The sequence below is a fragment of the Triplophysa dalaica genome, chromosome 24 (assembly GCF_015846415.1).
Source record: "Triplophysa dalaica isolate WHDGS20190420 chromosome 24, ASM1584641v1, whole genome shotgun sequence".
In the NCBI taxonomy this organism is placed as follows: Eukaryota; Metazoa; Chordata; class Actinopteri; order Cypriniformes; family Nemacheilidae; genus Triplophysa; species Triplophysa dalaica.
Window position 1 is genome coordinate 1,438,645 of NC_079565.1, and position 15,100 is coordinate 1,453,744.

Here is a 15,100-nt window from a genome sequence, read left to right on the forward strand (position 1 = left end):
CCTTTACCTACAGATAGAGGTACAGTGTTGTAACAGTTAGTTACGCTATAAATTCTTTTTAATTATGTTTTGCATTTATGATCTTATCTATATACAACGTAATTTTACACATGATTTATTTTAAAAACAGCTGATAATGAGTTTGTATTATTAATGATACAGTGGAATAGTGGGACAAGATCTTTGTTGTTTTCTTTTGTTTCTATAACAAAGTGGAAAGTGAAGTTGAAATCGATTACAAAAATTCCGAGTCAGCCCTAGTGATGTTCATCATTGCGCTTCTCTTGGTGACGCCTTTATTTAGGGCAGTACCATGTGTAGAATACAACAAATAATTTGTTTAAGCTGATCATTATCTTTTAGCAACAATATGATACAATTTAGTCCGTAGGGTGTGAGTGCGTGAGTGAATGAGTGAGTGTGTGTGCCCTGTGATGGGTTGGCACTCCATCCAGGGTGTATCCTGCCTTGATGCCCGATGACTCCTGAGATAGGTGCAGGCTCCCCGTGACCCGAGGTAGTTCGGATAAGCGGTAGAAGATGGATGGATGGATGATACAATTTATAACTTAAAGATGAATACATTATAAATGTTAAGACAAAATTGACATACTAGTAATTGGTGTGATAAACAAAATTGTAAAGATATCAAATATCTACTTTGCATGTGTCAGGAAGGGCAGACAAAAGTGAGAATCATGTCGATCTCATTGCTGATGACAACATTGCCGGGATGAAGATCCACAGGTGTGTAGTGACATGACGTCATCTGCCAGACATCCATGTAGATCACGTGATCAATGTCACTGAACATCTCCCTCATCACTGTGTTAAACTGCATGCCGTACCATTCATTTCCATAATCCATCTGCGAAAGAAGACACGGCCAAAAATATATAAACGTAACTTATAACCAAATGAATCAAATGAATGGGAAACTTAAGGCTCTGATAAAGGAAACAAACACAGTGTTTGCTCGAACTAAAATAAAATGTAAAGTGATGTAGGCCAGCGTGTACTGTACCATAGTTAAGCCCGTGTTTCCAGACTTTATGATGACGACAGTCTCAGGTGAACGCTTCAGTAGTCGAAGAACTGCTTCACGAATTTTAGCCACTCTATGTATATACAACGTTAGGGGATGAAAAGTCATGTGGGCAAATAATGTGAAGACAACAACTGTTTCACGTCCACCAGCTATATGATCCATTTCATTGCTCATGTAATGCAGGTTGGTGGCCGGCATTTTTGGAAATCGCAAAGGAAAACCGTGTGTCCTCCAGTACATAATGATGTTGTTTTTTAACTCAACAGCCATAAGCGGTCCAGTCCAGGAATTAGTGTGAAGATCCATTCTTTTTAGATCTAAATAAGATCAAATGGATTTAAATCATATGTGTTGGTTAGAATTTTCGACTAAACGTATAAAATGGATACTCCACGCAAAAATAAAACATTCTGTCCTGAATTATACTTATAGTTGTTCCAAACCTGAGATTTCTGTGGCACCATTGATTAAAATAACAGAAAAAAATGTTTATTTTTTGTTTTTAAACACAAAAGAAGGTAATTTTGAAGAATGTTAGACAGCAAACGGTTCTAGGGCACCTTTGCCTAAAATGTTTGACCACCCCAGACATCTCAGCTGCTAAGATTCTTCAAAATATTTGTCATTGTGTTCAACAGAACAAGAAAAAGTAATTCATGACAGAATCTTTGTTTTTGGGTGGAGTATCTCTTTAAACAACTGTAGTCATCTTTAATACTTTAATCCATGGACATGCTTTTTTTGGAGCTTAAACAAGTTGGGACCTAAACATGTACATAGAATTACAGATATTTTGTAAAAACTGAATAAAGGAAGTCATCCAGACACTTTCATGTTCTTCGACACCTCAGTTATCAGCGGACACATGTCCTAATATCACAAAAGTCTTTTTAATAATTAGCCATTAAATGACGTACCCGGCACATTTTTTTCCAAAAACTCAAAGTACTGTCTCGTGGTAGAGTCTCCCAAGAAGTAAACGATCTTGTTTGAAAGACAAGATGTCATTTGCTGAGAATTAAAGCGTCTAGTGTTACACACAAAAGACTTCCAGACATCTTGAAAATAGAATCCTGCAGGAACTGGTGTGCTCAGACCCCGCCTGCATCTCTCAGGTTCACCTATCAGGAAACAACATGATTATTTAAAGGGTGTGAAAATGATGACATGTTTGAAAATGTCTGATAATTGTCTTCTGAACACACCAATGCCTGCAGCGTTGGGGAGAACATTTATAATGTGCTTCTCTCCAGAAATACCAACATTTGTTAATTTGCTGTGGAGGAAAAGTTAAAAAATTAAAATTTTCATTGTCACAGTACACACATGAAATAAGCCCTGTGCAAATGGTTTAAATTGAACCAGATTGCATAAGTTAAAAGTTCTCAGACTGTATATATATTTATATGTAAACTAAGGTGTGTGTTCATTTGCATTCTTATTATATTTCGACAGTGATGTGCTGTAAAAATACAGTATTTTTCTGTTTTCATAGGACAGTCATTCACTGAGAAATATAGCAAAATTCTGTGAATTATTAACATATCTTTTAACAGAAAACTACAACAGGAACATTCAAACACAAGATATACACATAAGTAGCAGATATAAATCCTTCAGAGATTGTTGTAGATAAATCAGATATTGGCAACACTGCAAACCTCAGAAAGCAGCTTATTTGCACTTAGAAACACAAACAAAACTTGCATGTTTTCATTGTGTATTTGTGTATTATTATTTGTGGTAGAATGATTTGCATGTTTTGAGCTGAAAACACATTTCAGAGACAGCCGAGAGATGTGGCCTCACAACCTGTACCCAGAATGCAATAATTCAAGTCAATTCTAGTTTATTTATATAGCGCTTTTCACAATGTGCATTGTTCCAAAGCAGCATTACAGGAGCGAAAAGGTAAAACACAGCATGGTGCATGGTGTTTATAGAACGAGCAAGATCCTTCTAAAACATAATATCTAATTACTGAATTAATAAATGCAGTCTCCCGGTGAGCAAGCCAACACGGCCTCAAACAACAATGAACAACTCAACGTGTACAATATTAAATATTTATTTGATTCACAATCAAATCCACTCACCTTGAGAAAAGTTGCCTCTCAAAAGGAGTGGCTGGAAATTGATGTTCACCATGTTCGTGATACACCCAGTATTCACAGGAAAGATTGTGCGGTCTCTCACACTGCCACACTGAACCCGTCTTCACATCCTTATACTCGCAGCAGCAGTTTGCTTTACTCCAGAGTCCTTGAGCTGAGCCCCATTTAACATTACATTCCACTTTCTCAACTATCTTCACTCCGTCGGGTCCTGGCCCTTCAAAGTAACCGTGATAGCGGATGTGCGGCTTTGACTCAAAGTATTTCTTAAGAACGTGCACACCTTCACTGGAGATGATCAGAAACACATCCGCTTGTGCTTGGCCTTCCCAGGGCAGCAGAAAATCAACAGTGTACGTTCCATTACGGTGATCGACAACTTCTCCATAAACACCTGCCTTCAGAAACACACACAATGATAAAGTTTAGAATTATTATCTCCTTTATACGGTTAAACAATGGGAGGGTTATTTGTACCCATCGTTGGTTCAAATAGGGACAAACCCAACGGTTGCGTTTGTGCTTTCACGACCCATTGTCCTTCTTTTAAAGTTGAATCAGTACTCATACGACAGAAGAACCAGTGCCATACGTTGTGAATACTGAAAAGCTCTAGTTTGATAAATCTGAAATGCACACAAAAACATACCTTAAAGGTCAAATTCAAAAGCTTCGCTCTGAAAAAATCGCCTCCGTATGATTTCACGTTGTTGTTGTGGTCTCTGGCTGTGATGGTAACGCGGACCGTATCTCCCACTTTGTACGTCTCATTGAGTCCCTCAACAGAGAATGTTGTGTGGACTGGACTTGTGCCCTGATCCAGCCGAGTGATTTCTCCATCTGGACTGGGCCAGTCACAAGCCTTCTGAAGTCTATCCCACTCCTCCTGAGTGATTCCCATGTCTTGTGCTGAAATTATAGATGCCTTTCTTGGGCTAGCGGGTTTAGGACTGGGGGGATGAAATCTTCTCACTGTTGGCAATCTCCAGAAAACCTATATGAGATATGAAGATAGAAAAGTTTCATAATAAAATAATTCAGTTTCATCTAAACAACTAAAGGATCTCCAGTGCCTAAACAAAGGATTCAACCCCTTCATTTGTTGATTCGAACACCCATCCACCACAATGATCAATAAAACAAGTTACAAAACCTGCTTTAAACCTGCTTTACGGGAAAAAATATTTTGATTCTATTTACACTTGAGTTTCAGAAAGCCTTTTGCATAACTCACTCTTCCACATTTTAAATTTGATTTTCAATGAAGCGAAAATATTTTTGGGGGAAAAAGTACATTGCATTAGTATTTAGTACATATATGTATATAAGCTGCCCTGCGATGGGTTGGCACTCCATCCAGGGTGTATCCTGCCTTGATGCCCGATGACTCCTGAGATAGGCGCAGGCTCCCCGTGACCCGAGGTAGTTCGGATAAGCGGTAGAAAATGGATGGATGGATGGATGTATATAAGCCTCAAGTCTTTTGGGGCATGATGTGACAAGATTTTCACATTTTTGGCAATTTTCTGCTATTCTTCTCCTCAGATCCTCTCAAACTCTACCAGGTTGGATGAGGACCATTAGTAGTCAGACATTTACAGGTTTCTACAGAGATGTTCAGTTGGGTTAAAGCCCAAGCACTGACTGGAGCACTCAAGGACATTTATGTTCTTGCATTATTGTTTTAGCTGTGTATCCTGTTGAGGAACAAATTAACCATCTGATATATGTTAGCAAACGCTGTTTTAAAGACATGACAAAGTTGACAAAAAGCGGGTTATAACTGCTGTATTTTATGTAATAGAATAAAACATGAAAATATTAATGGTTTTGTTAACAAAGCCTCATTTTAGAAATTTAAGAAACCCATAAAAAAACACATTCGCTGCGTCCAAAATCGCACACTGTGACAGTACATACTGAATTTGAATAAGTACCTACCTATTGACCTCTTTTTATGATAAAAACATAATTTAGTCAAGAGAAATACATTTATTGGCACTTAGATTCAAAACTGACATCCGCCTTCTAAGTTTTCTGCTTTATTTATTTGATTTACTTTTGAAATTAGATTGTTGCTCAGCTCCCGTGGTGGGGGATACTGTAAAATTAGGTATCGATCCGATACCAAGTAAATGCAGGGCCAGTATTGCTGATTTCGATACCGATACCAATACTTTTAGAAGCATTCACTTGAATTTACATTTAATTTCCTGTGGATGAAAAGTCAAGATTTATCAGATGAATGCATCATTCATTCATTTGCTAAATCTGAAAACGTTTTCATGACCACTAAAATAGTTTGTGATTTGTACTCTTAATGTGCCTATAGGCTAATTAATCATGTAGACGTTAAAACACTGGACATAATTTAAACCAAATAAATATATTTATTTAGTTATTAATTCCTGTAATAGAATTTGCAAGCATGTACTTTGCACCAAATTATTACTGGAAAATAGTAACAATAACAGATTAACTGTCATGATTCCGGCTCACCATGTCAGGTATTTCTTGGTTTTGAGGCGGAATCAGACAGGATCTCTTGTTTTATGTTGGACTATATTTTGGCATCTATTGGTTGCCATACTGTCTCTCTCCCTGGGCTTGTCATTTTCTGCCCTCCTGTTTCCTAGTTAGTGTGAATTAGTTTATCCCCTATACCTGTCCCCTCTTGATTTGGTTCCCTATATATTGACCTTGTGTCTCTTGTCTTGTGCTGGTTCATTGTATGTATCTTGTGTGTGCCATGTGTGTGAGTTCTTGTTTCCTGGAGTTATGTTAGTCTAGTTTATTGTAGTTTATTGTAGTTTATTGTAGTTTATTGTAGTTTATTGTAGTTTATTGTAGTTTAATGTCAATTAATGTCAATTAATGTCAATTGTTGCTATGAGTTTAGTCAGTCCAGGTTCCTGTTGACATGTTTTGTTATGTTACCCCCTCGTGGGTGTTTGTATTGTATTTTATTATTTATTAAAGTCTTGTTAACCCAATACCTCCCTGTCTGCACATGGGCCCTCTGTCTCTCACCTCACCCACCCTGTGGGTTCATGACATTAACAGAACAGAAAACCGATCTACAACAAAACAATTTCTCCCTATCCCATTACTACTTCTAGCTTCCAAAAAAAACAAAGTGCACAAATTTATTACTGAAGAACAAAGCTTTTAAAACTGCTCTTCCGTTTTTGTTCAGTGTTATGTTTAGACCCAGTAATATAACAAAATTAATTTTCTTTTTTTAAGTTAATTTATAACCAAAGTGCACACAATTGTTTAAGAAATAAAGTGTTTAAAAAATAAAGTACTTTTAATCTTTGGCTTTTTACCCCCAAAGGCCCACTGCCATACATCGCAGTTCGCAGTGGTTTTATTATTTTCGCTAGCTGCAGCTGCGTCGTGCTTGGGCATGGCGCTGTTAAGTCACATGGTAGCGGACTAGAAAACACCGCAGGGCAGGGAGGAGCAGCGTGGCCAAAACTAGTTCTAAGGGAAATAAATAGTTCTTTATTATACAATTATTAGCTACATTCGAAAATAAATAAAATCTGTAGTGAAACAAATTAGTGTTGATGTTTTATGTTGGGATAGCTCCTTCTGCTGGACAAATAAGGACAAATAGGGATTTTTCAGACACTGATGTTTTGTGTTTCGTGGAAACGTGGCTGAACGACTTTATCCCGGACAGCGCGTTACATCTGCCCGGCTACCAGCTGTTCACAGCGGACCGCGACGCAGAATCAACAGGAAAATTGCGCGGAGGTGGGGTATGTTTCTACATCAATGAACAGTGGTGTACAGATACAACAGTGATGAAGAAGATGCGCTGTCTCGACCTAGAAGCACTCTTCATTAACTGTAAGCCCTTTTACTCGCCGAGAGAGTTTTCCTTGTTCATTCTCGTGTGTGTTTACATTCCTCCGCAAGCGCACGTGAGCGTGGCGTTACAACAGCTCGCCGATCAAATCATGGACACAGAGCAACAACATCCGGACTCCGTGATCATTATTCTTGGCGACTTTAATCATGCAAAACCTACACTCGAGCTGCCAAAATACAGACAACAAATCACATGCCCTACCAGAGACAAAAATATTTTGGACCACTGCTACACCACAATAAAGAATGCATATCGCTCTGTCCCTAGAGCAGCTTTAGGACTGTCTGATCACTGCCTGGTTCACCTTATCCCAGCCTACAGGCAGAAACTAAAACCTGCCAAACCTGTGGTAAGGACTGTTAAAAGATGGACCAACGAAACAGAGCTTGCCCTACAAGCCTGTTTCGAGTGCACCAATTGGAGTGTTTTTGAAGCTGCTACCACCAAGTTTCTCCCAGTTTCTGTGAGGATTTGTGCATTCCTACTAGGACCTCCTTAAAATACAACAATGATAAACCATGGTTCTGAGCAAAACTCAGACAGATTCGCCGAGCCAAGGAGGATGCCTACAGAAACGGGGACAAGCTCTTGTACAGGCAGGCTAGGAACACATTGACAAAGGAGATCAGAGTGGCTAAGAGTAACTACTCTAAAAAGTTGGAAAACCAGTTTTCAGCCAATGACCCTGCATCTGTGTGGAAGGGCCTAAAAGACATCACTAACTACAAGCCACCATCCCCCAATTTTGCAGGCAATCAACATCTGGTCAATGATCTGAATGACTTTTATTGCAGATTTGAGAATGCTAATTTAACACCTTACCCCAACTCTGACGTTCTCTCTACACAACACCTATCACCTTCAATCATCCCACCTCCTGCACTTCAGATCAGTGAAGAGGATGTGTGCAGAGTCTTTAGGAAACAAAAGAGAAGAAAAGCACCAGGCCCAGATGGTATCTCCCCAGCCTGTCTTACAAGCTGTGCTATTCAACTGGCCTTCATATTCTCGAAGATCTTCAACAGATCACTGTATCTGTGCACAGTTCCTTCCTGTTTCAAGTGCTCCACCATAATCCCCAGCCCAAAGAAATCCAAAACCACAGGACTGAATGACTACAGACCAGTCGCTCTCACATCTGTGGTCATGAAGTCATTCGAGAGACAGGTATTGGCTTATCTGAAGGACATCACAGAACCCTTACTGGACCCTCTGCAGTTGCCTACAGAACAAACAGGTCTGTTGAGGATGCAGTTAACATGGCGCTGCATTTTGTCCTGAAACATCTCGATAGACCAAGGACCTATGTAAGGATACTGTTTGTGGACTTTAGCTCTGCTTTCAACACCATCATCCCATCACTGCTCCAGACAAAGTTAACCCAGCTATCTGTTCCTGGCTCTATCTGTCAGTGGATCACCAGCTTTCTGACAGACAGGCAACAGTTAGTGAGAATGGGGAAACTCACATCCAGCACTCGCACAATCAGCACTTGCGCCCCCCAGGGATGCGTTCTCTCCCCACTGCTCTTCTCCCTGTACACAAATGACTGCACTGCCCAGGACCCTTCTATAAGACTTCTGAAGTTCGCAGACGATACCACACTCATTGGCCTCATCAAGGATGGTGATGAGTCTGCTTACAGACAGGAGGTTGAGCAGCTGTCTGTCTGGTGCAGTCATAACAACTTGGAGCTGAACACACTTAAAACAGTGGAGACGATTGTGGATTTCAGGAGGAACCCCCCTGCACTCCCCCCTCTCATCATCATGAACAGCACTGTGGCAGCAGTGGAGTCATTCAGGTTCCTGGGCATCACCATCTCTCAGGACCTGAAGTGGGACAATCACATTGGCTCTATTGCAAAAAAGCCCAGCAGAGGTTGTACTTCTTACATCAGCTGAAGAAGTTCAACCTACCACAAACTCTATTAAAACGGTTTTCCTCAGCAGTCATAGACTCTGTCCTCTGCACATCCATCACTGTCAGCCACAAAGTCAGACCTCAGAAGACTACAGAGGACGGTTCGGACTGCTGAGAAGATCATTGGTGCTCCCCTCCCCACCCTCCAAGAACTGTATACATCCAGAGTGAGGAAAAGGGCTCAGAAAATCACCCTGGACCTCTCACATCCAAGCCATCATCTCTTTACAATGCTGCCGTCTGGTCGGCGCTACAGAGCACTGAGCTCCAAAACAACCAGACACAAAAACAGCTTCTTCCCTCAGACCATCTACCTCTTGAACAGTTAATTTATTTTTTATTTTATTTTTTTCTTGCGTACAAAACTTCTTATATGCAATAATAATAAAGTGCAATCTTCAATATCCTTCAGATAATACACTATCTATTTGTATACAACTTTTTCTGTAAATTATATTTCATCTTGCTGCATATGACACATACCTTTTACTGAAATAGTCTATTCTATTTTTTACTTGTACATATTTACATACACACATAACTTTACTCTCTATAGATTTACTCTTATGTTTATTGTATTGTATTTCTTAATTTTTATACCCATAGGCCCTTATTTAAATCATCTGTGTAACTGTTTTTGTATTGTTTGATGGTCTCTGTGTTGTTGCTTATTCTGTGTACTGGATGCTCCTGTCACCAAAACAAATTCCTTGTATGTGCAAACATACTTGGCAATAAAGCTCTTTCTGATTCTGATTCTGATTTTCGATACAACCTCAGCATCGGAAGTATCATTATTTCAGCATCGATCCGCCCACCCCTGATGTGTATCGGATGGACACTTTTCGGAAGAAGTTGACGATCCGGTTATTTCTCGCCTACAGTTTTGTGCATACTAAGGTTTCGGGGAAACTATTCATGACATTTTCGCCTACTATATAGTATATCGAATTAGGCGATTTCGGACGGAGCGATTGACTTTGGGGCGATGGAACAGGAAGTGATAAAATGCAATCCAGGTTTGGCATGTAAAATATACATAATACAACTTTGTAAAAAGAAATGACCGCGGAGATTGTTTCAAAGCAGCTTTACAGGAAAAGTTTCCCCCAAAATTTGTTTTTGCTTCGTCATTATGATGTATGGAGTGTAGATTGCAACACAACGTTTATTTATATAGCACATTTAAAACAACCAAAGTCAACCAAAGTGGATTGCAGAGTGAAAGTCAATGCTTTAGCTGAAACAGGGATCGAGTTTATCGGCATTCATCAAGTGGATTGGTTTGACTGACACCGCTCTCAAAAGTGAACGATCGTGTGCTATCTTAGTAACGGTAAAAGTGGTCCAATATCATTACTTTTATGATTTAATAAATAAGGCGACCTCCGGAGGACACAGCCTTAAATGTATGGAACATTTAAAAGTTACAATAAGTATGTATTTAATAACTCACTGGCTTTGTGTTTTGTATACATACTGTCGGACTAAGAACACTTTTTAAATTACAATGTTAATGAGAGTGAATTGTTTAATAAATAATATTGTATATTAAAAAGACATTTTAATAAATTCAGATTATACACAAGATATTCTTTTAAATATTGGACGACACGGTTTTGTTATAGCAAACAATATGTATTAAAAAAATCATGGTTCACTGTGGCTCCTCGAGTGAGAGAATGGTACATTTTTACTTTTACTTCGTGTTGGTTTAGACCATGTAAATCTTTGTTATGAATAACAACTAAAGTGAATCTTTAAATCCATATGTACATGTTTAAATCATTGCGATTACAATCGGACACATAAATATGACTTTAAATGCACCAACATCATGCCGTTAATTTATCATTTTACACATTTTAAACATGAATTTATTTTTAGATCGATTATTATAAATATATATATAATTTGGTGAACACTTACCAAACATGCTGAAGTAAGGAAACATGCCAGGAGAAACAGAGAAACACGTCCGAACCTGAAATCTGATATTTAACCAAAATTTAAACGCTGCAAAACTATTTTGAACATTAATATGAACCTACTTATGAACAACTGGTTACCAAATGTAATTGATTTCCAAATGTAACTGAATCTAAATGCGGATTGTATGAGCATGTTTGTTGTTCCTGCGCCCAAAAGGTGTTAACTTGAAATCACCTGTGAACTGCACATGGATGACAAGATATATAATGGAGGCGGAGTTGCCACTGAACGTGTGAGGAACCTGTGCAACCTGTGGAAGAATATCGGTTGCTATATTCAATTTGGAATGCAATATGCAAAATGGCAGTGCAGCATGTAAAATGACAATGCAACAGTGTATCGTTATACACATTTTAAATAGCATATGTCCAATAGTAAGTGCAAAATTAATATAAAATTCAATTATATCAATTGTCAGTTCCTACACTAGTTTTAATGTTATTTAAATTGACATTTTTAACGCTCTTGATGTGATTGAATTTTTATTTTCATTTTGACACAAAAATATCAAATAAAAATGAATCCTAAGGTCAAAACTCAAAACTGAAATGTACAGTTGACGGATAGTCTGAGTGCTTCATTTGTGCCGTTTTGCTTGCGTAAATACTGAACATATAATTTCCCCTTATTTCATGTTTGCTATAAGAATAAAATAAGAACCCTGTTCTTCCACATTAGCCTATGTTTGGGTACATTGTAATAACAAAAATGTAGTGTTCACGCTCCTTGTATAGCATACTTATGCATGCCACGTTATATATTAAAATAGTTACCGATTAGTGTTGTTTTTAAAATGCTTACAGAATAAATATTTGTATTCCCATACTTTGCATATTGTTCTCCTTTGCCTACAGATAGAGAAAAAGTATCGTTACAATTAGTTACGCTTTAATTTCTGTTTAATTATGTGGTTCATTTATGATCTTATCTATACAACGTAATTTTACACATGATTTATTTTGAAAAAAGCTGAAAATGTGTTTGTATTATTAATGATACATTTGGATGGTGGGACAAGATCTTTGTTGTTTTCTATTGTTCTTTAACAAAGTGGAAAGTGAAAGCATTGATGACTGTGTGGATAAACAACAGCAAGGAATAAGGAATCAAATCTTTCATCTCCGGAACCAAGAATGGAAGTTGAAATCGATTACAAAGATTCCGGAGTCAGCCCTGGTGATGTTCTTCATTGCGCTTCTCTTGGTGACGCCTTTATTTAGGGCAGTACCATGTGTAGAATACCAAAAATAATTTGTTTAAGCTGATCATTATCTTTTAGCAACAATATGATACAATTTATAACTTACAGATGAATACATTATAAATGTTAAGAAAAAATCGAAGTACTAGTAATTGGTCTAATAAACGAAAGTGTGAATGAAATCAAATTTCTAACTTGCATGTGTCAGGAAGGGCAGACAAAAGTGAGAATCATGTCGATCTCATTGCTGATGACAACATTGCCGGGATGAAGATCCACAGGTGTCTAGTGACATGACGTCATCTGCCAGACATCCATGTAGATCACGTGATCAATGTCACTGAACATCTCCCTCATCACTGTGTTAAACTGCATGCCATACCATTCATTTCCATAATCCATCTGCGAAAGAAGACACGGCCAAAAATATATAAACGTAAATTATAACCAAATGAATCAAATGAATGGGAAACTTAAGGCTCTGATAAAGGAAACAAACACAGTGTTTGCTCGAACTAAAATAAAAAGGAAAGTGATCACGTTGTTTCCTGATAGGTGAACCTGAGAGATGCAGGCGGGGTCTGAGCACACCAGTTCCTGCAGGATTCTATTTTCAAGATGGATGAGGACCATCAGTAGTCAGACATTTTCAGGTTTTAACAGAGATGTTCAGTTGGGTTCAAGCCCAATCACTGACTGGACCACTTGTTTTAGCTATTTGCATATACAATCATTGTCCTGTTGAAGAACCAACCTGATATCTGTTAGCAACGGCCATTTTGAAGAGATGAAAAAGTCTTCAATAACATCAAGAGTGGGTCATAACTGGTGTGTTTTATCATAAAATAAAACGTGAAAATATTTAAGAGGTTTTGTTAAACATCAGCCTCGTTAAAGGCATTTAACAATTATAAACCCATTCAAAAAACACATTGATTTTGGATTATCTACATTCGGATTATTTGTATTCAAAAATAGTTTATGGCATATTATCTATATATAATGAAAATGGATTGCAGGAAGCTTTCCTGTCAGCATTGTAATGTCCACATGAGATTCATCCTCGTCTCTACAACACCAACTGATTAACACATTCTGGACTCTATGAGTGGTTAGGTTCAGTGCCGAGGCCATTGTGGGTACAGCTCACACAGTTTATATCTTTGTTTCCGTGTTAATGTGGTGTTTTTAATGTGATTTAAGACAAACAATGTGCACATTTATAATTTTAAACCATTGCTAAGTATTTTCTCCATAAAACTGCAGTTTACCAAAGACAGTTTAAAAAATGCATTTGAAGCTGCCCGGTCAATGACGTCATTAACCTGTAACCAATTACATCAACTCATCAGACCCCTGTGGATCAGCACTTCTAGGCATTAATATACTAAGATGGTTCATAGATTCGGTCTAAAATGATCGCTGCACTACCTAGTCACAGTTTTACTTCATTTTTAGCAGCGTCTGGAACTGCCGAGTGTGACGGAGGCGTGGCTAATTTGCATAATCGTATATCTGCATATACTTTATGGAGCTGTGGTAAAGACAGTGGTGTAGTCAAAGGCTTGTTTACCATTTTGGGGGCCCTAGCAAAGTCAAGACCTGAGGACCACCACATATGCATACTAACTTTTTTCTTCGAATAGCACAACAGTAATTTTGAGTATATGTCATATAACATGGATTAATTTGACTTTCAACCGCATAACGCAACACAAAATTCTTTACAGTTTGGTATAAGAATAAACATTGTTTTGGAATCAAATTTTTGACATGCGCTTCAAATTTGATGATTAAAGATGTGATTTCATTACATTAATAGTATTATTATTATTAAGTAATAAATAATAATTTAACACAAATCAAGTAGATATTATAGAAATGTATTATATAAAAAAGAACCCTCAAGATTTCAGAGCTTGCATTCTAGACTATGGTGAACCCACATTCCACATATAATTCAATTTATAAAAATACACAAAATATTTAAGAATTTTTTACATGTTTTTTAGGATGGAAAATATATTTGATACAGTAATAATATAAGATAAATGCTGTGATATAACTAACTTATGACTGATTTTATTTGTATTAATTTTTTTGTCATTTGGCAGACTTACAGTGCACTTATTACAGGGACAATCCCCCTGGAGCAACATGGAGTAAAGTGTCTTGCTCAAGGCCACACTGGTGGTGGCTGCTGGGATCGAACCAGCAACCTTTGATTTACCAGTTCAGAGGTTTAACCCACTACACCACCATCTCCATCTAAACTAGGCAATTACAACATTTTCATGTAATTTCAAGCAAAACACAAATCTACACGTTATTGATGTGCTTTGGAAATATGCAAATGTAAACAGATTCATGGCTAGATGGTCACTGGTTTCCCTAGAAACAGATAGGTTCAAGGCATTGGTCTCAAATCATCTTTTTGTCTGTCATGACTCATTTGTCAATGAATCACATACCATGCATTTTCATAAAAAAGTCTTTGACGTGGCCTTTGTTCAATCTAAATCAAACTTTAAAGATTATACCTTCACAAGATATTCTTTACATTATGTTGGTTGCCCTGCTGAAAAAATAATAAAATCCTGCCCAAAACAAAAAAGATGCAGATGGGAATCAATAGAACACCCAATACTTTTTTATTCAGTAAGAGAAAAAATGGTGTTACATAATTTTATCTTAATGGAAACCACTAGAATTAATGTAATATACTATTTCAACATAAACCCATCCTGCAATAAAAAAAGAGTATCACAAATAAATGACTTTATAGCTGGGTTTGAATCAGAGTATTGTCACTACAAAAAAACTAGGCTAACCACTGGGTATAGAGTTACATTTGATCGATTTTAAAGGCGTGATAGGATGCAAATCATTTCAATCAATTTTTAGTTAGTGAGTATAGTAGGGTAAAACCACAGTAAATATTT

The 15,100-nt window shown here is 37.6% G+C and overlaps 1 protein-coding gene across 1 annotated transcript; it reads right to left on the bottom strand.

Moving 5' to 3' along the window:
* Positions 1 to 600: 600 nt before the first annotated feature.
* On the bottom strand, positions 601 to 10,979 carry LOC130414530 (NXPE family member 3-like). The gene is made up of 7 exons (XM_056740476.1): positions 10,895 to 10,979; positions 3,812 to 4,156; positions 3,145 to 3,560; positions 2,254 to 2,324; positions 1,966 to 2,169; positions 1,025 to 1,365; positions 601 to 868 (listed from the first exon to the last, which is right to left on the bottom strand). The coding sequence occupies exons 2-7, from the start codon at positions 4,061 to 4,063 to the stop codon at positions 671 to 673; spliced, it is 1,482 nt and encodes a 493-aa protein (XP_056596454.1). The 5' UTR covers positions 4,064 to 4,156; positions 10,895 to 10,979; the 3' UTR covers positions 601 to 670.
* Positions 10,980 to 15,100: the final 4,121 nt, after the last annotated feature.

What these genes read in the sequence shown, in the direction of transcription:
- LOC130414530 (XM_056740476.1), bottom strand. Translation starts at nt 4,063, where the DNA reads ATGGGAATCACTCAGGAGGAGTGGGATAGACTTCAGAAGGCTTGTGAC. An exon ending in GAGAGGCAACTTTTCTCAAG is followed by an intron (nt 2,325 to 3,144) that starts GTGAGTGGATTT and finishes TTTCCTCCACAG; the next exon opens with CAAATTAACAAATGTTGGTA. An exon ending in TTTGGAAAAAAATGTGCCGG is followed by an intron (nt 1,366 to 1,965) that starts GTACGTCATTTA and finishes GATCTTATTTAG; the next exon opens with ATCTAAAAAGAATGGATCTT.